The following is a 25,852-nucleotide window of genomic DNA, read 5'->3' on the forward strand; positions in this document are numbered from 1 at the left end:
GTAAGAGACTTAGTAATGATAAAGTATCCCGCAATGTGTGGGGTTGGTCTGAAGTTTTACAACCCTATATATGGCATTAAGATTGTTAACAATGCATTAAAAACTCAAGGCTGTAGCATGTAGAATCTCACCAGGGTTGCTGTATTCAAAAAGAAGACTGATTTACCTAAAGGTGTGGGTAAGGAAGTTGGATCTGGAGATAAGGAGGAGAATGTTGAGAGAAGAAGGTCTGAGAGAGTTGTGAAAAAATCTGCTCATCTAAAAGACTATGGGGCATATTATCAAGGGGGTTTATCTCCGCTTTTTTGGCTTTAAAAGCCAAGAAAGCGGAGATAAAATTATCTCCCTATTACCTAGCTGTCGCTAACACCAGTTAGCGGCAGCTAGTAGGAGATAGCGACCATCTTGGGCCCCACTTTGCATGTCAGTGATATTTATCACTAAGACATGCAAAGTGGGCGTGCCAAGATGTTAGCGACTGAAAACAGTCGCTAACATCGCTATCTCCTATTACCAACTTTTGGAGATATTCGCGCTAAGTGCGAATATCTCCAAAAGCTAACACCTGCCCTGAGCAGTTCTTATCCATGTTATCCAATGGGAGGTGGATAACATGGCTAAGAGCATTAGCTCGGTAATGCATGAATATCGCGGACTTTTCAGCGATATTCATGCATTGCGGCGATTTTTATCGCATTTGCGATAAACCTTGGTAATACCAAGGTTTATTTGCGGTAAAAATCGCCGCAGCTCAGCGGTAAATTTTTGTCTCTAACCAAGCAATAGCGATAATTATCGCTATTGCTTGTTAATATGCCCCTATGTTTAGTCTCATTTTCATTTGATCTAAATTGTTCTTTGCATTCGTGTGAGGGAGGGGGTGTGTGGTACCTGTGCTTAGCAGCTGAGAGCACATTCTGAGTCATCAGGCTTCCTCTAAATGGAACACGAAGCATGTCATTAGATATGACATTAGAGTACATAGTTAAGAATGTAGGGAAAGAATGCAAGGAGTCTCAGTTGCACCAGTATTGTAAGGTGATGGGCGAGATCTACTCTGAGGAAGAAACCGACTTTGTTTAAACCTCTCAAGTGTATCCTGGTGAAGTTCTTTTATAGGATATCGTAGACTTGTGTTAAATTTGAGCTAATCAGAACTAATTCACCCTCAGTCTATATTTGTGAACAAGAGGCATTTGCTCATTGTCTTCACCAGAACATTTTAGGCACAATTGTTTAAGTGTAATCAAGGGTTAACACACACATGCGTGCATCATTTCAAAGTAATAACCAATACTCAATCAATTTGTGACAGCCACTGAATCAATTTAAACACGACTGATTATTTGGTCGTTGGTGCATGTGCAAAACCTCATCCTTCTTTTAAATGTCAGAGCTAAAAAACACACTTACAGCAGTTCAAAGCTCCATGCACAATTCTGAATCAGCTACAGTCAGGGCTTTAAGTGGGCCCGGTCTTGCCAGTACTCAGCAGTGGCAGTTCTAAAAAGCAATTGCTGAGACGGGTCCCTATCGCGCTCTCTATTTTTGTCCTTATCTGCAGGATAAAAAAAATATACCTCAACTCTGCATCACACTTCACTGCCTCTGATGTAACTTCAAAGAGACTCTGTATGGTCTCATCATTTCAGAACTGAAGCATTTCCAATTGTATATACAGCAAAGACATGAATGTTGCTAATTTAACTTATGCAGCAAAAAACCATTGACAAAGCCAATAGTCGTGGCGTCTGGTAGGTGTAATGTTGTTTGTGATATTATATATCTGGAAACAATGACAGAAGCTACAAAATATCAGTCGGGCAGCAACTATGACAAGCAGAGATTTTTATATTACTCGTTTTTGAGCCACGTCCTTAATTACTTCGTTCAAGCCCCTTAGAGAGACCTCCAGTTTTTTCATCCGACTTAAAGCCCTGGCTACAGAAAATATGCGATTTCATCGAGGGACAGCTGCAGAAGGGCTGAAAGAATGGACATAGTTCCATGTTTTTTTAGGTTCATTGGTTAATTAGGGTGAACAGTAGATCTTTTTTTCTTCAGTCTCCAGGTGCTAATGTGTCCAAATGATGGCAAAAGCTTGCAAACTTGTTCTCGAAAATCCCCACCACTAATGAAACAGAAAAGAGGGTTGATGCATGTGTTGAGACTGCAGACCGCCATTTCAATGAAAAAGAAGGCATCAGATTCCTCAATGGGGAGGCTTGCGCTGGGCCAATAGGCTCTCAGGATGATGCAAACGTTCCTCGACGCATGGTATGGTAAGTACAGAAGGCCAAAAATGATCAGAGCGGAGCACATGAGCTTTGTCAGAGTGCTTTTCTTCTGAAACCGGCGGAGCTTGCCCTTCCGCAGTTCACCAAGGCTGCTGCAGTAGCAGTAACAGATGAACACAAAAGGAAGCACGCAACCAATGGTGGTAGTACACAAGGAAAAGGGAAGTGTGATGTGGGTGGCATTGGAGAAGACATAGAGAGAGCACGTGGTTTTATTGTTGTCACAAGTCTGAGTGGAGGCCAGGTAAGTAACGGGCAAACTACATAGGCCAGTGGAGGCCCAAATTGTGATGCAGATCAGGAGTGATTGATGCTTTTTCAGAACCAGGAAAGACTTGTGCGGGTGCACTATGGCCAAATAGCGGTCCACGCTGAGGCATGTGACGAAGTAGATGCTGCAGTAGAAACAGGCGTGATAACAGGTTCTAGTGATCTTGCAGGCGGCATCTCCAAATATCCAGTGCAGGTGGTTGAAATGGTAGTATATCAAGCAGGGAAGCGTTAAAATCCAGGTGATATCCGCCACGGCTAGGTTGCAAAGGAATATGGTGCTGCGGTTCCAGTGCTTCACTCTGTAGATGAGGATCCACATTACGGAGAGGTTTAGGATCAGCCCGATGACCAGGACGGACAAAAACGTGGCAGGGAAGACTGTCGTCTGGATGGTCCCCAAGATGGTATTGGCACTTTCACAGAAGTCTTCCTCTGCTTTCTGTCAATTACAAATTAGAAAATTAGTGTTCTTTAAAACAAAAATTTGGAAGTGAGCAGAACCTCAACTGGAAAATGGTCATGTATAATTGCAAACTCCTGGAACAATCATTAAATCCTATGTCATAATTTAAACAAGAATATTCTGAACAATGGCTATACAGGATCATATTTTTTTTTCAAACATAAATGTCATCGGTTGATATATCAAGAAGAAATGCTAAAAAACTAAATTTAGCATGATAGTCCTGTGCCCAGGGCTCTAACTGTGATTAAAGCCCCCTCCACGAGTTATGAGCCCGAGCCAAATGTCATGTATGGGATTTCCTATTATTGTTGACTAGACGTCTGGGTCTATCTGCTCTTATAGTGATGGTGTTTTACTCATTTTCATGCAACTATATCCATATTTAGTGTTTGCTCATTTTACCTGTATTTATCCATGTTTCTTTTGTGCTTGGTGTAAAAAACTGAAACTGCAATGGGTATATTTTTACATTTACTTACCCAACAAATGTTTACTCATGTTTAAATGACCAATGGATTATAACCATTTACAGTAAAAAAAAACAGTCATTTGATACTATTTGCATTGTAGAACAGCTTGAAACTTAAGTTTTATTCTTCAGCATTTTTTACTTTCACAAGGCTCAGGCCTGGTGTACTTGCAGTCCTTTTCAATTTGTGTGGGGTGTATTGCTGGGGGTCCTATTTATGGGTGTCTGCTTTACTTGGTTCTCTGTTTGTACCAGCACTTCTTTAGAATTGGTCCTGGTCAGGATTGAAATATGAGGAAAAGGAAGGGGGGGGGGGAGCCAGTGAATATAAGGGGTAAACGGCCCAGGACAAGCAATACCATTTTATATTTCCTCTCCAATGCAGTGGGGGCTTTAACCAAGGAAACTTCTAATGTTGAGGAACACCTCATCCAATCCCAATAGTCACCTAGTTCCTGTTCTGCTCCTGCAGACTATACCCCTTTCGATACAGGATTTTCTCTGGAGGCCAATCACAGCCTTCAGCCTCAGGAGCTTTAACTGCACCAAAGTTTGATCTACAGTGCCCCAAAATAGGGCCCCATAGACTCTGAAACTGCTAGTCTTACCTCCGGACCAGCTGAGAATCATAGAGTGAAAGAGAAGGGAGTTAAGTCAAAAACTGTTGGGGTCCACCCCTGGCTGACCAAAATCAAGCTCCTTACAAAGCAGTTAGTAAAACAAGGGGAAACCCCACAGTAAACGGGAGGAGACCTCTGGTATTCACCGCTCTTAAACAGTTGTAAAGAAGGATTTTGGAGGCCATAGATGTACTTTCTAGGAGAGCTTTCAGAGCTGGAGGACAATGTATCTTCTTTGGGTAAAGGGATTGAGGCCTTGTCTTTGAAGCATGCTTCCTCCTCAGTGGTATGTGCACACCCGACTACTGCGGCTTCATTCATCTCCAAACCTCCTTTAGCTTCAAGGTCTGTGGGCCCAGTGTTACCTTCTGCTATTATAGCAGAGGAAGGGCAAATACAGACATTGAGTTCAGTGGCAGCTTCTTTTAGCTCTAACCTGCATGTTCCCCCTTACTCAGGTTTTCAGTTTCAAAAGTGCTGATAAGGGTTCAAGCACTTGCTCTTCCACCAAAACAGATGTAACAACTTTAGCCCATGGCAATCAGATCGATCATGTACAACCGCAAACCAGATCGGCACTGTGCCATCTTCGTAATGACATGGTTGTCCAGCTCCCACCAGCACGTACCGCATACATGGTTGTACTTACAAATGTACCCTCCCTTAAACATGGGGAATCGGAGACATATTCCCAAGTGAAGAACAAGGTCATCCACTGGTTGGCTGTGACGTTTCCTAATCGGAATAGTCAATGTCTGTTTAATGAAATCATCATGATAAGGAGAGCTGGATGGATCGGGACCTCTCCAAAGTCCCTGGAGGAATAACTCATAATCGTGAATTTTGCCAACCCTTTCAGGGCGGGAGTCATCCTGAGGGAAGCTATGTTTATTTCCATGAGTCCCTCTAAAATGTCTGTGCTTCCTCTTGGATTTTGTTATAAGCCCCTGTTAGGGGGAGGCTAAAATTGGAGGTAGGCCTCTTCTTCAGCACTGTCATCAGCTGTCCCTAGTTTCCCTGTTTGCAGCACCCGCCCCTCCCATTGCGCAACTGTTTTGAGCCCCTAAGCTGGTTAAATGCTGCAGATTTACTGAATTTTGGTGGTATTATTACCCCCTTGCCAAATGTCCCAACATACCCGGAGCAGCTTAAAATTCTGAGCTGTAAGATAGCGGGTGCTCATGGTAAGCTGGGGGACCCCAACGCGATCTCTTTTCTTAGAGGCAATGATATTATTAATCTACAGGAGAACTGGGACATCAAGGGCGATTGGCATTTAGCAGGTAATGTATCCTTTTGTGTAAATGGAATTTGCTCCCAAAGCGGGAGAGCAAGAGAGGGTCTGATTACCTTAGTTAAATTAAACCTGGTGCCTAAGCCCTATACTATTGCCTGTACCTCCCCCTTTTCCTCCAAGGTTTTTTTGTCTCTCAGTTGTCACCTCTCGATCCTTTATCTCATCATCTATATCCCTATTCGTGGGAAAGGAGAAAATGTATATCCTTCTTGTTGAGAGAGCGCAAACTGACCTAAATGTATAAGTACACCACACTTACACGTAGTAAGCACAAGTCATGAAGAGAAATGCCATGAGTGCTGATAGTATCTACATCTATAGTCTAAAATGTGTAGTTAATATAGAGATTTAAGTAGAAGTGGAACTAATGAAAAACTGTGTGAATTATATGACTTTAGTAGACGTGATTATTCCTGAATCCATGTTGTGTAGCTGCTAAAATGTAAGATGGCATACGGTTAAACGTAGAACGAGGTAGGCCTCAGGGCCAGAGCTAGAAGGGAGGGGGAAGGTGGTTCAATTTCACAACATGGATTGCACTAATGTTTTAGTAATAACGTTAATAGGCCATGATTTATAGATGTGTTTACCGAATAAATAGAATAAGAGTACTAACATGCTAATAATTAAAGAAGAAGTTGAATGCTATAATCATTATGAGAAATGTTGTAGGGCTGGAATGTTTTAAACGTTGATTTACACATACTGGTCTGGGCCGGGAAATGTTGCAAACTTTTGTTGGAAGTCTATGAGAATTGGGATTTTGGCTGCAGATGTCTGTCTGCAAGAGAAAAGGGGGTATTCAATTATAAATGAAATAAATAGAGGTTTGTTCGGGAGACGGCCCAGACATGGAGGAGGGTTCCGGAATGTTTTGAGGGGTATCAGCGGGCCGGAGAAGAGTCTGAGAAGCAAGGTCGACTCTAACCACAAGGCCTCATCATGGAAAAAGCCAGAAGCTACACCACGTGAGGGGCGTCTCACGAGGGGCGTCCCAAATGTTGTTATGTTCTTTGTATTAGGGACAGCACCCATGGGTGGAGTTAGAGCAGAAGCCTGAGGACCCTTTAGAGAGCGGATGGGTAGGCAGAGAGGGGTCATGACTGGAGAACTATAGGTTTTCACCAAGAGACTGAGAGTGGGTGACTTCCCTTGGGGGTCATTCACTGCTGACACCTTTTGTTAGGCTGAGACCTGGTTAAGTAGGGATACCATCTAGAGCAGGGTAGGGACAGCCTAACTTGTGTTTTCCCTCCAACTTAAATGACGGAGAGATCGCAGTATGTGTCAATGCTGATAGCTTTATTATTCTTAGAACTTGTGCTGGTAGTTTCCGTTGCTCGTCTGAGGGCTTTCAGAGAGCACATGTATGTAGTTGGGCCTGTGTATTTTGTGAATCTCATCTTGAGGTGCCTGTACCTACAACTTATCTTAACCTTATAATAAACCTTTGAAAGCTAGAAGTTGTTTGTGATCTTTTGGAGCGGAGTCCTTTATTGGGTGAACTAACTTGGTAAGAGATGCACTTTCTTCCCTCAATGACAGGCAATAAAGGTTCAGTCGACCAGATCGGGGTTTTAGATCAATAGTGATAAGGTATCGATCAAAATCTCGCCCTTCCAGTTGGTAGCTATAGAGGATGGTTGCCTTCTTGAGGAAGGTGATCTAGGCCAGGTTAGATTACCCCAAGGCCCCTAGAGATCGATGATCGGAAGAACCGCCCGCCGAAGAAGGACCGGATGACGTGAGACAGAAAAAGCAGCAGTATCGGTCGAGAGTGAGTATAAAGGGTCATGCATGCTAGATTGCGGTGTTTTTGTGTTGTATCTATGTTGTAATGTCTGGCGGAGTTGAATGACTGTAGAGAGACTGTGGAACAGGTTGTGAGCGCGCACAACCGGTGGAAATCTTAAGTTCAAGGAGAGCTTAAGTGGTTCGGGTGTGCCGGACACCCAGAGTAATTGTCAACTAGTGTGAAGGGGGGTCATGAGGTACCATTGATCACCCGAAGGACCGAGATAGGGGGAACGTGATAGGGGGAACGTAAGAGTGAGTGCGTGAGTAACGGACGCTGGACGGAAGTTACTGTGTGTGTAAAGAACCTATCAGAGAGACGATAGACATCTCGTCAGTTGTGTTGACAATTACAGATAGACTGTGGACGTACAGTCGAGGGAAGTGACCGCTTGGTCGGAAGTAGTCATTTTTCAGAGTATGAATGGGACGCATGCATGACCGCGAGGAGAGCTGAGAAAGGAGGGGTGCTGCTGCGAAGCGGAGACTAGTGACGTCAGAAAGTGCCGCGCTGGGATTGGCCGGCCGGTGAAAGACCGCGCTGCGATAGGCCAGCTAGCAAAGCCGCGCTAGGATTGGTGGATTGTCATCAGGAAGTAAACAGAGTATTCAAGCTGGAAATCGTGTGCGTAATTATGAAGTGTTTTAAATGGTTAAGAGCGCTGTTTAGGAAAGAGCGGCGGGGATCGTATGAAGGGGAAGAAGCCCCGCCGGAGGGTACGCCGGCTTGTTATATGGGGACACATGTTGGGCTGCATACGATTCTGTGGATCTCAGAGTGGAAGAAGATTACAGACGGAAATGAGGAACTCACGTTCCCGAAGTACGGGACGTTCAGATTAGAGGTGCTACACAGATTAAAAGCAATTATGACCTCAACGAGACCCTTGCCTAGACCGACCCAGTTTGAAGCCCTTAATGCGTGGATTAGGGCAGCGCACGAAAAGAACATGAACAGACGGCAAGAAAGGGTGAAACGTTCGGTAAGGGCAGTACAGGATGCCAAGTGGGATGCGGATGCTAAAAGATGGAGGGTGCATAACTTGGAAGTAAATAAATTGTATCCGGTGTTAGAGATGCCCGGGAACAAAAGCCCCCTAGAAGAAGACGACGAGAGTGAGACAGAGGACAGCCTGATAAACAGATTATTGACAGACAGGCCACCCCCGTATAACAGAGCAGGGGGAGATGTCGAGAATAGTGAGAAAGGGGGGGGCAATGCAGGAGAGCATGGGCCGCTTCCCGGTCCCGATTGGGATCCCGCTGCAAAGAAAGAACTGTCCCAGCCTAGCCAGGTGCAGCAGGTAGTCGGGAGGTTTGTGGTGCAAAGGGCGCCAGAGACGGAGTGTGCCACATCCTACGCATTACCCGATGCACTACAGGTACCTGTTACCATAGGTCCTATAATATCGATATATGACCCAGAGAGGGCTAAAGGGGAGGAACGGGTACGGAGGGACAGAGAAAGAGCAGAGATGGCAAGGGGGAATGATACGATCAACTCCCCAAGCCAGTTGCCGATACCAAGAGAGTGGAGCACCCCAGTACACACAGCAGGAGATCCGGGGGGCCATAGATGGCCAGAGGATATGAGGGGATCAGGACGGAAATCCTTTCAGGAGTTAAACGAGTACATGAAGAAGTGGGATGAGGCAGTTGAGGCTCACAAGACCATCATAGCTGCGGAAGCTGGAAGAGAAAGTCAAGATAGCAGAGCCCGGACTCACTGTGGGGCGGAGGAGAGTAGCCCGGAGTGGGACGGAAGGGAAAAGGATAGGAGGGGAGTCACCCATTGGGCCCGGAGTGGAGGTAGATCAGACCTGGAAAACGGGGGCCCAGGAAGCGGGGGGGTGTCTCGCCCAATACGTAGTGATGAAGACAGGAGGGCTCGGGAGTACAGAGACAGCTTTAAGTGTATCCACTGTGTGCCCGGCAACAGAGAACAGAATGAGAGTTGCGAGAGGTCGCACCATAGTCCCTGTGATGATGGACATGAGCGCAGTCCAGGGAATATGGGAAACCAGGAAGGATCGTATCAGATACTGAGTGATACTAGGCCAAGAGAGAATGGAGACCGAAGGGAGAATAGCAGAGAGTCCTACTGTGAAAAGAGAGAAGAGAGAGAGAATGGACAAGGTAAGATAGGGGGTAACAGGCCCGTGTTCCATCACCTTCCAAGATCGGATGGCCGAGCATGGGACCTGGAGAGATGGGAGCAAGGGAGAATACTCCCCAGCTCTTCCGAACCCAAACGTAGGGCTCGGAGTTGGGATGGGAGAGAAACCTGCGAACCTCCCTCGAAGGAGTTATTGCGAGCCGAGATAAAAGCCAAAAGACTCGATGTCTCCAGCTTAAGGTCAGATCTGGATGACATGGTAGACGGTACCCTGCCCTTAGAAAGAATGGAAATGTATGAGCAGGATGAAATTCTGTTCATGGCAAAAGACGTAACTCGAAAGGCGAGGGCAATCCATGAGAAATTGGTAGAACTAGCAGGCAAATATATGGTGGACCTGTCAAGAACCAAAGCATTACAGGGCAACCACAGGCTACATTACTCAGACCGAGACCTAGATGAGAGGAGAACCATCGGATTGAAAACACATATAAGGGAGCTGATCACTGGAATAAGGACATGGAGGGCCCTAGATAAGTGGGAAGAGAGGTGGTCCAAGAAAGGGACCGTCCGGAGAAGCACACTTGGTATGACGCCGGGAAGACAGCAGGGAGTAGAGGCATACCCTTTGAGGGAAGTCGCAAATGGGACCTATGTCCACGTCCCTTGGAGTAGGGGAGATTTAGCTGCTTTTACCACCTCCTTCCCCAAACTGCGGGAAAACCCAGTGGAGTGGTATAAGCAAGTTGAGAGATTCGTAAAAATCTCAAAGGTCCTATGGATAGATTTGAACACGCTGTTTGACATTGTAGTGCCAGGAGATTTGTGGACCGCATGCAAGGTTAGCGCTGAGTGGCCCACCACAGAGCCAGAGAGAGATGCTAAGACCAATGGGCCGTCCGAGAGTGTGATGGCAAAATTCGAGAGAGTAATGACTTGGCTGAAAGATAAAGTGCCAATGCAAGACATAGATTGGGTCAAAATTGACCGAACAAGACAGGAACCCAAAGAGACGGTTCACGAATACTATGAGAGGTTGCTGAAGGCGTTTAAACAGTATAGCGGTCTGGATGTAATGGATCCAAAGGACATAGGGCAATTTGTGTCCAAGTTCGTCTTGGGCCTGAGACCGGATATTAGTTTAATGATACAGCAACACTTGATTTGTTGGCAAAATAAACCCCTAGACAAAATATTGAGGTATGCCAGGTACTGCTGTGATGAGATAGACTCCAAGGCAAAGAAACTAAAGGAGAAACTGATGGTGGTACAGATGCAGGCAGCAGGGAAGGGGGGACAGCAGCAACAGCAACCAGGAACAGGCACTGGAGGAAAGAAACAGTACAGTCAGAACAAGGGCAATGAGGAGAACTCCACCTTTAGACCCAGGATAGATATAGCTGCCTTAAAGAAAACAACTAGGTGCCACCAGTGTAACGAGGTGGGGCATTGGAAACGCGAGTGTCCCTATAATGTAGAGATAGGAGACCAAGAGGTAGAAGAGGAAGAGACCCAGAGTGCGCCTACAAGAGGGGTAACGCCATACCAGGGAAAGGTGCTCAAAGGGGGGGGCCCTCCTCCCCGAGCCCAGTTCCCGCAGCCACCCAGAGTAGGGACTATGGGTAAGACCTATAGACAGATGCCCCTGTTTGTAGGAGGAGAGGAGTGCTATTATGTGGACCCACTAACTGGAGAGAGGGTGGAAAGGGATGACTGCACCCTCGGGGCAGCTTTGGAGGTAGACCAGAGGGGACCCTATGTTGAGGCCGAAGTGGCAGGGTTCCCCACGACATTTCTAGTGGACACAGGAGCCACTCGATCCACGATCAGATCAGCCGCAGTTCCAGGCCTGCCCATGTCTGGAGAGACCATACAAGTGGTGGGGGTCGCTAACAAGAGGATGACCAGTCCTCTGACTGAACCCGTGCAGGTGAAAATAGGGAAGTACAGTGATGAGCACCAGTTTGTGGTTTGCGATTCTAGTCCTGTATGTCTGCTAGGAAGAGACCTCTTGTGCAAACTAAATTGCACCATATACTGCACACCACAGGGAGTGGAGGTATTGACTAATGACGATGATGCTGACTTTAAAGTCGCAAATTCCAGGATGTGTGTGGAGTTGTATCCCACTCTGACAGTAGATGAGCTCCCCTGGGATCTGAGAGAGACAGTAGCTCCAGAAGTGTGGGATTTCACTGGGGAAGAGATTGGGTTGGTGAAAGGGGTGGACCCAGTGAAAATTGTAGTGAAACCGCATGCTGAGTTTCCAAGAACACCTCAATATAAATTGACTCCAGAAACGATTGCAGGCATAAAACCCGTGATCGAGTCCATGATTAAACAGGGAATACTGAAGGAAATCGTGGGTAGTCCATGTAACTCCCCGATTATGGGTTTGCAGAAACCAAATGGGAAATTCCGGATAGTGCAGGACCTCAGAAAGATTAATAACATAGTCGTTTCGTGTTGTCCAGTGGTACCGAATCCATCAGTGATACTGTTTCAGATACCGTTCCAAGCAGAATGGTTCACTGTAATTGATCTTTGCCAGGCTTTCTTTTCGATCCCTTTGGACGAAGAGAGCCATTTTCTTTTCGCATTTAAGCTGGAAGGTCGCGTCCTAACATGGTGTTGTATTCCTCAGGGGTATACAGAGAGCCCATCGATCTTCAACCAGCTTCTAAAGAAAAATCTTGAAAGTCTAGTGCTGCCCCAGAGGTCAGTTCTGGTCCAGTACATAGACGACCTCCTTGTGGCGTCAGAAACAGAGGAAGCTTGCAGGGAAGACTCTATTGCATTGTTAAATCACCTAGCTGAGAATGGCCACAAGGTGTCCCCGGGAAAATTGCAGTACTGCCTGACAGAGGTGCAGTACTTGGGACACAGAATTGAGAAAGGTAAACGAAAAGTGTCACCAGACAGGATAGAGGCCATCATGAAAATGAATGCGCCTAAAACACAGAGAGAAGTCAGGATGTTCCTAGGGATGGTGGGATATTGCCGACAGTGGATTGCAAACTTTTCACTGAAAGCAAAGCCCTTGCAAAAACTGACGCACAAGGAGGTGAGTGATCCGGTACCATGGGACAAAGACTGTTTGATGGCGTTCCTACAGCTGAGAGAGGACCTATGTCGTGCTCCGGCTTTGGGAATGCCAGATTACGATAAACCATTCTTGCTTTATTGTTGTGAGAGAGAGGGTTGCGCGCTGTCTGTGTTGGTCCAAATTCATGGGAATGCCCGTAGACCAGTCGCTTACTTCTCGGCTACTTTAGATCCAGTAGCCGCAGCGTTGCCCGGATGTCTCAAATCCGTTGCCGCAACAGGTGTCAGCATAGAAAGATGTGAGAACATTGTCATGGGGCACCCGTTAGAGGTGTATGTGCCCCACTCTGTTGAATTGTTAATGACCAGGACCAAAACCCAGCATCTGACCAACAGCAGGCTCACGCGCTATGAGCAAGTTATTTTTGCTGCAGAGAACGTGACCCTCAGGAGATGCTCTGTTTTAAATCCTGCCACCTTAATGCCACTCCCAAATGATATTGAGGATGATGATGAATGTACAGACCATGACTGCCTCGATGTGACTGAACTATGCACCAAACCAAGACCCGACATCGTAGATGAGCCACTGACTGACCCAGACCAAATTTTCTTTGTTGATGGCTCATGTGTAAGAGACGAAGTTGGGCAGTTGAGAGCAGCTTACGCTGTTTGTACAATTACTGGAGTTGTGGAAGCTGGATGCCTGGAAGGAGTACACTCCGCACAGGTAGCCGAGATCATTGCCCTGACGCGTGCCTGCCTGGCAAGCAATCAAATCCGAGTCACCATATACACCGACAGCCAATATGGTTACGGGGTAGTTCATGATTACGGGCAGTTGTGGTCTCAAAGAGGTTTCATGACCTCTTCAGGCTCTCCCATTCGCAATGGAGAGTTTGTGCACCTGTTGTTAGAGGCGTTGCAATGTCCAGCAGGTATCGCAGTTGTGAAGTGCACCGCACATACCAGAAATATGGACTTCGTGTCACAAGGCAATAGATATGCCGACGAAGTCGCGCGGTATTGCGCAGAACAAGGGTACTCTTTCACGGAGGTGGAAGTGGGTGGAATAAATGTAAGGACTGAATTAGCCATGATATTAGAAACTGTTGATACTTGGGACGAACTGAAAAACATGCAAGAAAATGCTCCTGATTTTGAAAAAGAAACATGGGAAAAGGCAGGATGTGTGGTGGGTGAGGCCCATTTCTGGGTCTCACCAGATGGCAGAGCAGTGTTGCCCAATGAGATGGTGAGCCCAATGGCCAGACAAATACATGGTCCTGTCCACTTAGGAAGAGATGCTATGCTGAGAGTGTTTAGACAGACCTGGTACAACCCTAAGTTCAGAGTAGCAGCCGAAGCAGTGTGCCAGCGTTGTGTGACTTGTCAGCAGTTGAATGTAGGGAAAAGACACCAGTTGCACTGAGCCACATTGGGAGGTCAGGAGGTCCATTCAATCGAATGCAGATAGATTTTATTGAAATGCCAAGGTGCAACCGCCTCCGCTATGTCTTGGTGGTTGTTTGCGTATTCTCCAGATGGGTTGAGGCATACCCTACACGTAGGTGCGACACCCTCACAGTAGCCAAATTACTGCTTAGGGAGCTTATTCCGCGCTTCGGGGTGCCGGCCTCTTTGGAATCAGATAGGGGAACGCATTTCAACAGCTCACTTGTGAAAATGATTTGTGCGGCTTTGAACATAGATCAGAAATTGCATTGCAGTTATCGACCAGAGGCCTCAGGAATTGTGGAACAGATAAATGGCACCATTAAGGCCAGAATTGCGAAAGTGTGCTCATCAACCTCCTTGAGTTGGCCTGACGCTTTGCCATTGGTTCTTATGAGCCTCCGTAGTACCCCAGATAGGAGAACGGGGCTGTCTCCCCATGAGGTGTTGATGGGGAGAGCAATGAGGTTGCCTTCTGTCCCAACTGCTGCACTGATTAACATCACAGATGATATGATCCTGGACTATTGTAAGGGGCTGTCTGACGCCATTCATTCTGTGTCCCTTCAGGTGCAGGCTGCTGAGATTCCATCGTGCCAGGGCCCGTGTCATGACCTGTTTCCTGGGGACTGGGTCCTGGTGAAAAAACACGTGAGAAGAAGCTGCCTGGATGTTCGTTGGCGTGGGCCCTTCCAGATCATCCTGATCACGAACACGGCTGTGAAGGTGGGAGGCCTGCCCAACTGGATCCACGCGTCGCATACGCGGAGGGTTCCAGCACCTCTGGAAGAAACAGCTCCTCTCTCGGATAGACGTCCAGCTGCGGACCGAGAAGCCATAGAGGGGGCCAGCCAAGCTGTAGAGGTGCCAGCGGAAGCAGGGAACGAGTCCGACCAAACTGAGGACGGTCAGTACAACAGCGAAACAGACGACGCTACTGAAGGAGAAAGTAGCTGGGAGTACGAGTCAGACACTGACAGGTCTGACAGAGAGCGTGAACCGGCAAGAAGGAGAAGGAGTAGAAGGGTACGTGGAGAAGCTGATTGGCCGCAAAGAAGAAGCTCTAGTCTGAGGTCAACTCCAGAGAGAACCCTTCCTCCGATATCAGAGGACTCAGACCCGGAAGAAGGTGCTCAGGGCGCTGAAGCACCGAACTTGAGGAGGTCAAGAAGAGTGCGTGTGCCTAACAGAAGATACTCCACCCCTGAGTGGACATATCTGGCGACAAATGTCTTTGAAACCGGAGACCGGGAGGATCCGAGCGGTGGTGGTGTCCAGTTCTGAGCCCATCGTCACAGTGGAAATACGACTGTTAGTACCCGGAGTCGAACAAGAAGGGTCACTGACATTCATGCTCCCCAGACCTCCCCGCCTCAGCAAGTTAAAGCACATGTTTCTCACAGAATTGCAATTCCCCGATTTTGGTACAAAGATAACAGACCAAGAAGAGCACAATCTTCGTATGGAAATATTGAACTTTGCTGTCGAAGCTGCCGGCAATCGGCTGATAGTAGATGCTTAAAAGACTTTGTAAATAAGCGAGAAGAAAAGAAGATTACCTAGCGCCCAGGAAGCAGAGAATCGTAGGGACATTCCCTTGAGTTGATGGAGAAGGGCTAGGGTTGTCTGTATTGAACTATAAAGAACTTTTGCGAAGAAGGTTGTCAGCTTCCAGTTGTGTGGTTCTAAAGACAAGTGGAGTAAAAGAGACTGTAAAGGAACGAAAAGAAAAGAACTTTGTGCTGAGTTACGAGAGAGCCATACTGTCTGACGAAATGGAAGCCGGCACCCAGAACCGCAGAGCGAAATGTATAATAGGTACACTAATAGTAGGAGTGATAATATTAATAGCTTTAGTGGTAACTGTCTCTTATGTAGAGGGACGTGAGGAAGAGGCAAAGGTAACCGATGTGAAATCTGTAGAGGCGCTTACACCCACCGTTGCTGGGGAGAAAGGGGAAAACACACAAGAAAAAGCGTTATTAGCTGCAGAAGCCCGCAGGTTACACGTAGATGAGTCCCAAGGAGATTTTAGGTCAAATGCTTATGCGAAACTTTTGTATGAATACGTGGATGCCATGGAAGTCAAGGACTGCTATGTCTGCATGCAGTTGCCGGCGTCTGTAGATGAAGGCATTCGATATCATCACCTCCCGCTGACATATGGCATTACATGTAGCTTGTTGCTTAGTATATTTTATGGGAGAGATAGTTTTGAATACTATTTCTCCAATTACGATGCAGTGTTACCAGAAGTCCCAAATTATAAAAAGATGAACAAATGGGACTACTGGAAAAGTGAAGACAGGTTGGCAAAGTTTTTCATTCCTTGGATTACCTTAGATACTTCACATGCCCGTAGAAATAACCTGACATGCAAGGTGTCAGAAGTCGAGAAGAAGTTCATAGGGCAGGTGGATGATCGAAATAGGAGACAAAAGATTTTGAAAAAATCAGGACAATGGAAAACAGATTGGACCGAGGAAGAGAAGGCACACAAGAGAAAGGGTAGTAGTGGTCCAATAGCTTTAGATAGAATGCAGAGAGGAAAGTTATGTCTTCATAGAGCCAAAACGTATTATGAAAATGTATACGTGGGAGAAGTTAGCTGTGAACATGCTTTCAATCTAGAGTACTATACCAAGGACTTCCTGAAGGGAATGCAAGTGATTCCAAATGTATATTTTGTATGTGGAAGAAATGCCTACGTGAAACTACCTGACAACTGGTATGGATCATGTTACTTGGCAATTATCTTCCCCAAAATATATCATGCCCAAGACTTAGAGATCATCGAGGGCAAGACATCATCGAGGGGAAGGAGAGATGTAGGAGATGCAGAAATGGTGGGAGATGTCTTTGGAGCTGTGTTCCCTCTTTTGGGATTAATCCTTAATGATGTTAAAATTAGACGTCTGGCAACAGTCGTAGACAGGTTGTCTGCCAGCACTGCTCAGTCCTTAATGCTGGTAGAAGGAGAGATGCAATCGATAAGGGCTATGGTTCTCCAGAACCGTCTTGCATTAGACGTCCTATTAGCAAAAGAGGGCGGAGTCTGTAAGGCTTTGAAGGTCCAAGAATGTTGCACTTACATTCCAGACAATTCAAAGCCCCTTGAGAAAGTTATTAGGAACATAACTAATATTCACAAGGAGATCGAAGACCTGAGTAGAGAAAATATCTGGGAAAAGGTGGGCCATGGAATGAGTGAAGCTGGAAGTTGGCTCACCACCTTAGGCAAAAGCTTTGTGTGGTCTATCCTAAAACCTATCATCATAATATTGATCTGTGGGATCATGTTGTGGGGATTGGTGAGGGTATTCAAATGGTACAGAGCAAGAAGGTCAGAGAGGGCCCAGAGAGAACAGCTGCAGAGATTGGCTGCCATACAAGATAGTCAGTACAGGAGTCTGAGGGCTCTGGAAACGCAGAAACGAGTTATGCTAGCAATAACTGCAGTTTAAATGTTAATGATGACCCCGAGAGGTCATCAAAGGGGGGAACTGAGAGAGCGCAAACTGACCTAAATGTATAAGTACACCACACTTACACGTAGTAAGCACAAGTCATGAAGAGAAATGCCATGAGTGCTGATAGTATCTACATCTATAGTCTAAAATGTGTAGTTAATATAGAGATTTAAGTAGAAGTGGAACTAATGAAAAACTGTGTGAATTATATGACTTTAGTAGACGTGATTATTCCTGAATCCATGTTGTGTAGCTGCTAAAATGTAAGATGGCATACGGTTAAACGTAGAACGAGGTAGGCCTCAGGGCCAGAGCTAGAAGGGAGGGGGAAGGTGGTTCAATTTCACAACATGGATTGCACTAATGTTTTAGTAATAACGTTAATAGGCCATGATTTATAGATGTGTTTACCGAATAAATAGAATAAGAGTACTAACATGCTAATAATTAAAGAAGAAGTTGAATGCTATAATCATTATGAGAAATGTTGTAGGGCTGGAATGTTTTAAACGTTGATTTACACATACTGGTCTGGGCCGGGAAATGTTGCAAACTTTTGTTGGAAGTCTATGAGAATTGGGATTTTGGCTGCAGATGTCTGTCTGCAAGAGAAAAGGGGGTATCCAATTATAAATGAAATAAATAGAGGTTTGTTCGGGAGACGGCCCAGACATGGAGGAGGGTTCCGGAATGTTTTGAGGGGTATCAGCGGGCCGGAGAAGAGTCTGAGAAGCAAGGTCGACTCTAACCACAAGGCCTCATCATGGAAAAAGCCAGAAGCTACACCATGTGAGGGGCGTCTCACGAGGGGCGTCCCAAATGTTGTTATGTTCTTTGTATTAGGGACAGCACCCCTGGGTGGAGTTAGAGCAGAAGCCTGAGGACCCTTTAGAGAGCGGATGGGTAGGCAGAGAGGGGTCATGACTGGAGAACTATAGGTTTTCACCAAGAGACTGAGAGTGGGTGACTTCCCTTGGGGGTCATTCACTGCTGACACCTTTTGTTAGGTTGAGACCTGGTTAAGTAGGGATACCATCTAGAGCAGGGTAGGGACAGCCTAACTTGTGTTTTCCCTCCAACTTAAATGACGGAGAGATCGCAGTATGTGTCAATGCTGATAGCTTTATTATTCTTAGAACTTGTGCTGGTAGTTTCCGTTGCTCGTCTGAGGGCTTTCAGAGAGCACATGTATGTAGTTGGGCCTGTGTATTTTGTGAATCTCATCTTGAGGTGCCTGTACCTACAACTTATCTTAACCTTATAATAAACCTTTGAAAGCTAGAAGTTGTTTGTGATCTTTTGGAGCGGAGTCCTTTATTGGGTGAACTAACTTGGTAAGAGATGCACTTTCTTCCCTCAATGACAGGCAATAAAGGTTCAGTCGACCAGATCGGGGTTTTAGATCAATAGTGATAAGGTATCGATCAAAATCTCGCCCTTCCATTGTAGTAGGCAAATTTCTTAATTATTTTCTTCTCACCCATTCATCCCAAAATGTGATGTTAATTGTATTGGGGGGCTTCGATCTTCCCCTCTGTAAAGACTGTCATCGGTATTGCTCAGATGATTTAGATGGTGCCTCGGATTTTCAGCTTCCCGTGAAGCATGTGGCTTAAGGGGATATGTTAAGCTACTTAATTACCCACTTTTACCTAGTGAATCTTCTCTCTAAAAATGTTTTGTAACAGTCATCTGGAGCACGTACATCTAAAGGGCATGGGGTTGGTTCCAAAATGTATTTTATTTGCGTATCTAGGGTTTTTTCTGCTTTGGTGAGTTTTACCCGGAACCCTCAAAGTGATCATAATCCCTTGACTGTAACTCAAGGCAGGAAAAGGAAAAAAGAAGGAAGGAACTATTAGTCTATATAAAATTTCTATCGAGACTAAGCATCAGGGGCGCAAGATTAAATGGGGAAATGTTATTGCGTAAGATTGTAATTCCTGCATGTTCCACACATGTTAGGATGATTTTAATATCTGTTATGAGGATGACACCAGTGATACCCAGGTCTTTATGGCCTTTGAGCGTATATGTGCACACAGTAACCATACTTTGACCAAGCAAGGTGTAGGGGGTTGCTCCAAACTTTGCAACTGGTTTGACAAGCACTGTGTTACAGCCAAAAGAGAGTTGATTATGATACTTAAAGCATCATGCGGAACACGGCTTCTGACAAAAGATCCAGAGTGGCCTGTAAAGTTGCCCCTGAAAATAGGAAGCTACAGTTGAAGAAGGAGTTGTGGGATCATTTGGTGATGGTGAACCAAATGAATGACACCAGCTAATTCTGGAGCATTCTGAACCACTCCTTTTCTAATAGTGATCCTTATCAGGCGGCTGCAGTTCCTGCCCAGTGATGGAGAATCATTTTCCATCTATCTATGACTTGGAGATATCTGAGCCCCCTCCAACGTGTGTCACTCTGACCGATATGTTCACGGTTGACTGGTAGGTGAGAATTCCCATTGTTTCACTCCCTCTAGTCAAGGTCCCTCGGGCCAATGGGGTCCCGGGTGACCTTCTGAAATCTTTGATGGATGTGTGGGCTCCTCTTATCAACCACCATTTCAATGCAACCCTTAGAGGCCCACCTGCCTGAGGCCTGGAAGAGTTATGTTATTGTCCCAATATTTAAGAAGGAGACGTAGCCAACCTGGCCTGTTATAGGCCAATTTTGCTAATCGATGTGGTGGTCTACATCATTGACAGAGACTTACCACATGGAAAAATAAGGGCCATTGTCTCTGATGTGCATTTTGGGTTTATGTCTGGTAGGGGCACAATTGAACAGAATCTCAATTTATATCTTTTGATTTCTAAATATACCCGGGTGAAGGGGGGAGCTATACATATGACCTTTGTGGACCTAAGTTTGGCCTTCAATAAATTCAATAGTGAGAAGCTCTGGGCCGAGCTGGAGTCCATGGGGGTGGATTAGGCACTATTGGGATTTATGAGAGCTCTCCATGCTGGTCTCATAGGAGTAGTTAGATATGGTCCTAATGGAGAATTTACCAGCCCATTTGCTCTAGAAACAGGTGTCCGGCAGGGATACATTCTTGCTGCTTTTTCATTTGTTAGGGATATTAATCGGTTGTAGGGTGTTTTAACTAATATGGGGGCAGATGTTCCTAGGGTCGGTGGAAGACCACTCCCGGTTCTCCTCTACACCAACAATGCTGTTTTAATTGCCCAGACTGCTAGGAGTTTGCAAATGCTTTTAGATTCTTTTATTATTTTTATGAATATTTGGGACTTTTCTACCAATTAAAAAAAACAGTTTTTATGGCGGCATGCCCAAAAAATACCGAAGCTTGCTGTCTTTTTGCACAGGGCCAGGCATTATGTAGGGTGGAAGACTCTTCCTACCTGGGGCTCCTTTTGAGCTTGGGGCTTAGCTGGACACCTTTAGTAAAGAAAAACGGGCACACTTTGTAAAGAGCCAGTTCAGAAGTGCATGACTCTTCTAGGCGTATTGGTCATAAACTACCCTACTTCGTATTAAAACTATAGAAGGCCAAATGCATTCATGGTCAATTTGGGTTTCTAAATTTAGGGGGTTGGCAAAATTGATCAAATTCAAGTGGCTGAACATCTCTTAACACCCCTGAGACTGAATATCTTTCATCAATTGTTATTTCCAAAGGAGGTCTCGTTCTCTCAACATAACCTACCTCCATGTACCTGTGACTTCCACCTGGACTTTCAAGCATATAGTACTTTTATGTCCAAAATTCTCTGCCCTCCAGCATAAATATTTAAGGCCTATATTATCTGCATGTGGTTGTAACCATATCAGACCCGACTGTTTTTTAACTGGGGGTTTAAGCATTACTCGAGAGATATCTAATTGTCTGTTTTAGGAATGATCTATTATTTTTTTCTTTTTTGTATTATTTTAATGTATTTGCTTTTTCATGTGACTACTTTTAATTTATTTTATGGCCAGATGTGCGTGATTAGCTATTTAAACTTATTTGTTTACGCAGAAATCTTTTTATTGTGGACTTGTATGATTTTCTTTGAAAATTTAATTAAAGTTCATTGACTTGAACAAGGGTCTAAAAAGTGATAAATGCTGGTCAAAGAGAACCACCATAACAGTCAAAGTATATAATGAAGTGGAGCTACCGTTTATATTGTATTTATTTTTGGGGCATTTCTATCTGTATTTATCTATATTTTTTTGTATTTAGTGTAAAAAATGTATCTGCAATGGGTATATTATTTTCACATTTATTTAACAAACAAGTGTTTACTTATGTATGAATTTTAAATGGATTGTAACCATTGACTGTAAAAAAAAAACTGTCATTTAAACAATTTGCACTGTAGAATAGCTTCTATACGACTTCTCACAGGTGTTATCGTACCCAACAGGGGTACACATAGGACCTCATTGTCAGGCTATATCATACCCACAAAAATGTATTTTCTAGCGGCTTTTTCATAAAGTCCATATACCTTTGAGACCAGACACAGTTATCCTTTAATTCAGTATATATTTTCAAAATTAATGCAACATGAACTATAAGCTTAACAATCATGTATAAAGTCTGTATTAGGATGACTTCTGAATGCTAATTTCTCATTATCTCGTGTGAAGTTGTACTTTTTGTTTCCCAATGTGAATGCTTAAACCATCGGCTCTCAGTCATGTGCTTCTCTTGCAGTTGTTTTCGGCACCTACTCTTTGTCTCTATCGAGCTGAAATCTAGCACAAAATGCGCACCTCTGCAATCATTAATCAGTCCAATATGCTTTACAATTTTTTTTTACCGTTTCTAGAATACTGCTTTTACATTTGTGCATTACTATAGAGTACCGTCGCACCCCCGCACTGAAAGCGCTTAGAAGCCTCGTCAGGGGAGTAGAACGCTATATAAGTACAATTGCGATACAAACCGCTTCTAAATGCTGCATATGTATCCCTGCTTCCACCGCGCTCCTAGGGGGCTCCGTAGAAACGGGGAATCGTCCATGTCATATTTCGGAGAACGAACTATTACAGCGACTGCGTCAATACATCAATGGGCACGCTCTCGATGGATTATAGCTCTTCAAAGTCTATGCCATATAAAATGTCGCAGCCGCACTCACCTGCTCAGCTGCCGCGGCCATCATCTCCGTACCGTGTGCGCACACAGCGCCTCTCGAATGCCTTGGGAGCTATGCGAGGCTCGTGTTTACCTGCAAATATGTGTCTGCACCACGGGGCCCGGGTGCATGCAAGGTGTGATTGTCGCCGCCGGCCATACCCAGGCGCAGGGATTCCACGGTACCAGGTCTGAACACAGATCTCCTGGGAGAGGACATATGAATAATTTATAAAGGATTACTAAAACCTTCCCAAAAAGCATTGCACCGTGTGTGGATGTGGTTTTGCTGTACATCCATGCGGAATGTAGCTTCGCGCGGACAGGAGACCACCCATGGCCCGCAGCTCGCGTGGTCGCCGTCATTAATCTCCAAAGGACCACAGCTACACGCGACGGACGCCTCTTCCTGTATGCAAACTTCCCGCTCAAGTGTGTTAGTGATAAATATGGCTACGAGGAACCAGGAAGATGGCTCCAACAAACACAGTGAGCTGGCGCCCCGCTGTTGACAGAGTGGGCATATTACCCGGCTATGACGACACTTTAATAAAACGGTGCCACCTACAGAAATTCAATTAAATACTGTGAGCAGATTACGCCATCTGGCTGGCTGTTCAATTCTCCAGTTTTATCATGCTGGTACAATATTAAAAGTGTGTTTTTTTTTTTTTTTTTTTTTTTTTACCAAAAATACATGCACATGGCGGACAGATTTGCAGTATAGCTGTAACCTAAAATACCTCACTCCTGTATCATGCATACACATGTAGTAGCGGCAAGACATTTGTTACTATGAGCAATATCCATCTGTCTGTCTGTCTGTCTGTCTGTCTGTCTGTCCATCTGTCTATCTATCCATCCGTCCATCATCCGTCCATCCAATTATCTATCTATCTATCTATCTATCTATCTATCTATCTATCTATCTATCTATCTATCTATCTATCTATCTATCTATCTATCTATCTATCTATCTATCTATCTATCTATCTATCTGTCTGTCTGTCTGTCTGTCTGTCTGTCTGTCTGTCTGTCTGTCTGTCTATCTATCTATCTATCTATCTATCTATCTATCTATCTATCTATCTATCTATCTATCTACCTCTTGTATTTGTGCTGGGTGCTGGATTCCGTTTTTGCCGGTCTAGAGGGTTCGGGCACTTTGCCACTGCTGATCAGTGACAAACTGCAAGTGCTCCCTCTAGAAATTGTGAATATGGATTGGAGTTTCCATGCTTGGCTTGTTTGACTTATTGCTAAGTCCCTAGCACAGTGCACATTCCACCGAATCGGCCCTCCTGTTCACTACAGAAACTATCCGCTCAGCCCTAGACCAAGGCAAGAAGGCCGTCCTGATTTTATTAGACCTATTGGCGGCCTTCGACACGGTCTCACATGCCATCCTATTAGACCGGCTAATAACATCTGGTGTCACAGGGACAGTGCTTGAGTGGATAAGAAACTATTTAAGTGACAGGAGGCAAGTGGTGACCCTGGGGGAATTCTGCTCCAGTGAAAAAGCGCTGTTGACGGGAGTTCCGCAGGGTTCGAGCCTGAGCCCGACCCTGTTTAATGTCTATACTGCACCCCTGATAAAACTGATATCGTCATTTGGCATAGACGCTATAGCCTATGCCGATGACACACAACTTATCCTGGTAATGGATAAGCATAACCAAGCCTGGGAGGATAAGCTCAAAGGTTGCCTAACGGCCACCTTTGAATGGATGCGCCTAAATCATCTGAAATGCAACACAGGTAAAACAGAGATCATGCCTACAGGCCCAAAAAATGAGTTCATCCCACGATTATGGTGGCCAGAAAAAGCTGAGATACCACCTCATACAACCAACTCGGCCCGTAATCTGGGGGTGCATTTTGACTCTGACCTGTCTTTTAGACAACAAGCGGCTAGAGTGGCAGGCATGTGCTTTGGGGTATTAAAGGGACTGAGAAAGTTCTTTGATCTTTTGCCCCTTGAAGCAAGGAAAACAGTTACGGTTGCACTTGTAACATCACGCATCGATCACTGCAACAGCCTCTATGCTGGTACAAATAAAGCTGTCACACACAAACTTCAGATGGTGCAACATGCAGCAGCGAGGTTGGTTCTAAAATGGCCGAAAAGATCATCTGCAACCAAAGCCCTCAAGGCATTACATTGGCTGCCCATTACAAAAAGGGTTTTGTTCAAAGTACTGGTAATTACTTTTAGAGCTGTTCACAACCTAGGCCCGTCCTATCTGAGGAAAAAATTCAGCAGATACTGTCCAACCAGAGCACTGCGTTCTTCAACGGCCAACCTGCTTACCGTCCCGAGTTTCAGACTTAAAACTCGAGGGGGCAAATCCCTGGCGGTACTGGGAGCAAAAGTATGGAATACTCTTCCCCCCCAGTTGAGATTACTGGATAAAGAAATAGATTTCCGTAAACATCTAAAAACCTGGATCTTTAATCTCCAAGATATAACTGCCAGAAGCCTAGTGTAATTCGGGTCTCGGTCAAGTAAGCATAGGGACTACCTAACACCTGGTGGTCCTTTCTGGGCGCCTAGATGCTCCTTGGAGCGATTGCCGCGCGATACAAATTGGCACTTACATTACATTACATTACACTGTGTGGGCCCAGGACCTGTAAGTCAACTACTGGCAGTGGGACTACAGCACTGATTGTTCCACCCACATAAGCAGCCTTTCAAAGGGGTCTCAAACCTGCCACTTCAGTGTCTGCATCCAGTCTCTACTGCTATGTCAACCTGGCAAGTGTACCCACTAAGCATGGGCGAATTTTGCGATTCGCGATCCGTGAATTTGCGGATTTGCGAATTTTGCGAATTTGCGATCCGCAATATTTGCGAATTTGTGCAAATTTGCAGATTTTTGTTTTTTTGCGTGTTCGCGGGTTTTTTTGCGTGTTCGCAGGGTTTTTTGCCTGTTCGCGGGGCTTTTTGCTTCTTTGCGAGCCGCTTGCATAGCGAAGTTACCCATGCAGTCGTTTATGGGAGAGGGAGAGATAGATAGATAGATAGATAGATAGATAGATAGATAGATAGATAGATAGATAGATAGATAGATAGATAGATAGAAAGAGAGAGAAAGAGAGGGAAAGAGAGGGAAAGAGAGAGGGAGAGAGAGAACGAGAGAAAGAAAGAGAGGCCGGATCTCTGAAGGGCCAGATTCCTGAGTTGCCCCTACAGAACTTACAGCTTTTTATTTTTAGCAAAATGCATATGAAAATTGTGCTGTAAAGGTCTCTTTTAGTTTAACCCCTCCTGACAACTCAAAATGGGTGTATTTGCCATCCTCTCCATTCTTCCTGTTTTTTATATCTGTAAGTGCTTCCTGATGAGATTTAATTCCTTGGAACTATTCTCTGACCCTGCTTCAAGGGTCAGAGCAGGGTCAGAGAATAGTTGCAAGTAGGCAAGGAGGCGCCAGGAAGCAATTAG

The 25,852-nt window shown here is 45.2% G+C and overlaps 1 protein-coding gene across 1 annotated transcript; it reads right to left on the reverse strand.

Annotated features, from left to right (window-relative positions):
* Positions 1-1,324: 1,324 nt before the first annotated feature.
* LOC147729199 (P2Y purinoceptor 1-like) lies at positions 1,325-22,816 on the reverse strand. Its single transcript, XM_086959888.1, has 2 exons — positions 22,406-22,816; positions 1,325-3,009 (listed from the first exon to the last, which is right to left on the reverse strand). The coding sequence occupies exons 1-2, from the start codon at positions 22,427-22,429 to the stop codon at positions 2,029-2,031; spliced, it is 1,005 nt and encodes a 334-aa protein (XP_086816014.1). The 5' UTR covers positions 22,430-22,816; the 3' UTR covers positions 1,325-2,028.
* Positions 22,817-25,852: the final 3,036 nt, after the last annotated feature.

Source organism: Lissotriton vulgaris, chromosome 2_2, assembly GCF_964263255.1.
Source record: "Lissotriton vulgaris chromosome 2_2, aLisVul1.2, whole genome shotgun sequence".
In the NCBI taxonomy this organism is placed as follows: Eukaryota; Metazoa; Chordata; class Amphibia; order Caudata; family Salamandridae; genus Lissotriton; species Lissotriton vulgaris.

What these genes read in the sequence shown, in the direction of transcription:
- LOC147729199 (XM_086959888.1), bottom strand. Translation starts at nt 22,429, where the DNA reads ATGATGGCCGCGGCAGCTGAGCAG. An exon ending in TGGCCGCGGCAGCTGAGCAG is followed by an intron (nt 3,010 to 22,405) that starts GTGAGTGCGGCT and finishes TGTAATTGACAG; the next exon opens with AAAGCAGAGGAAGACTTCTG.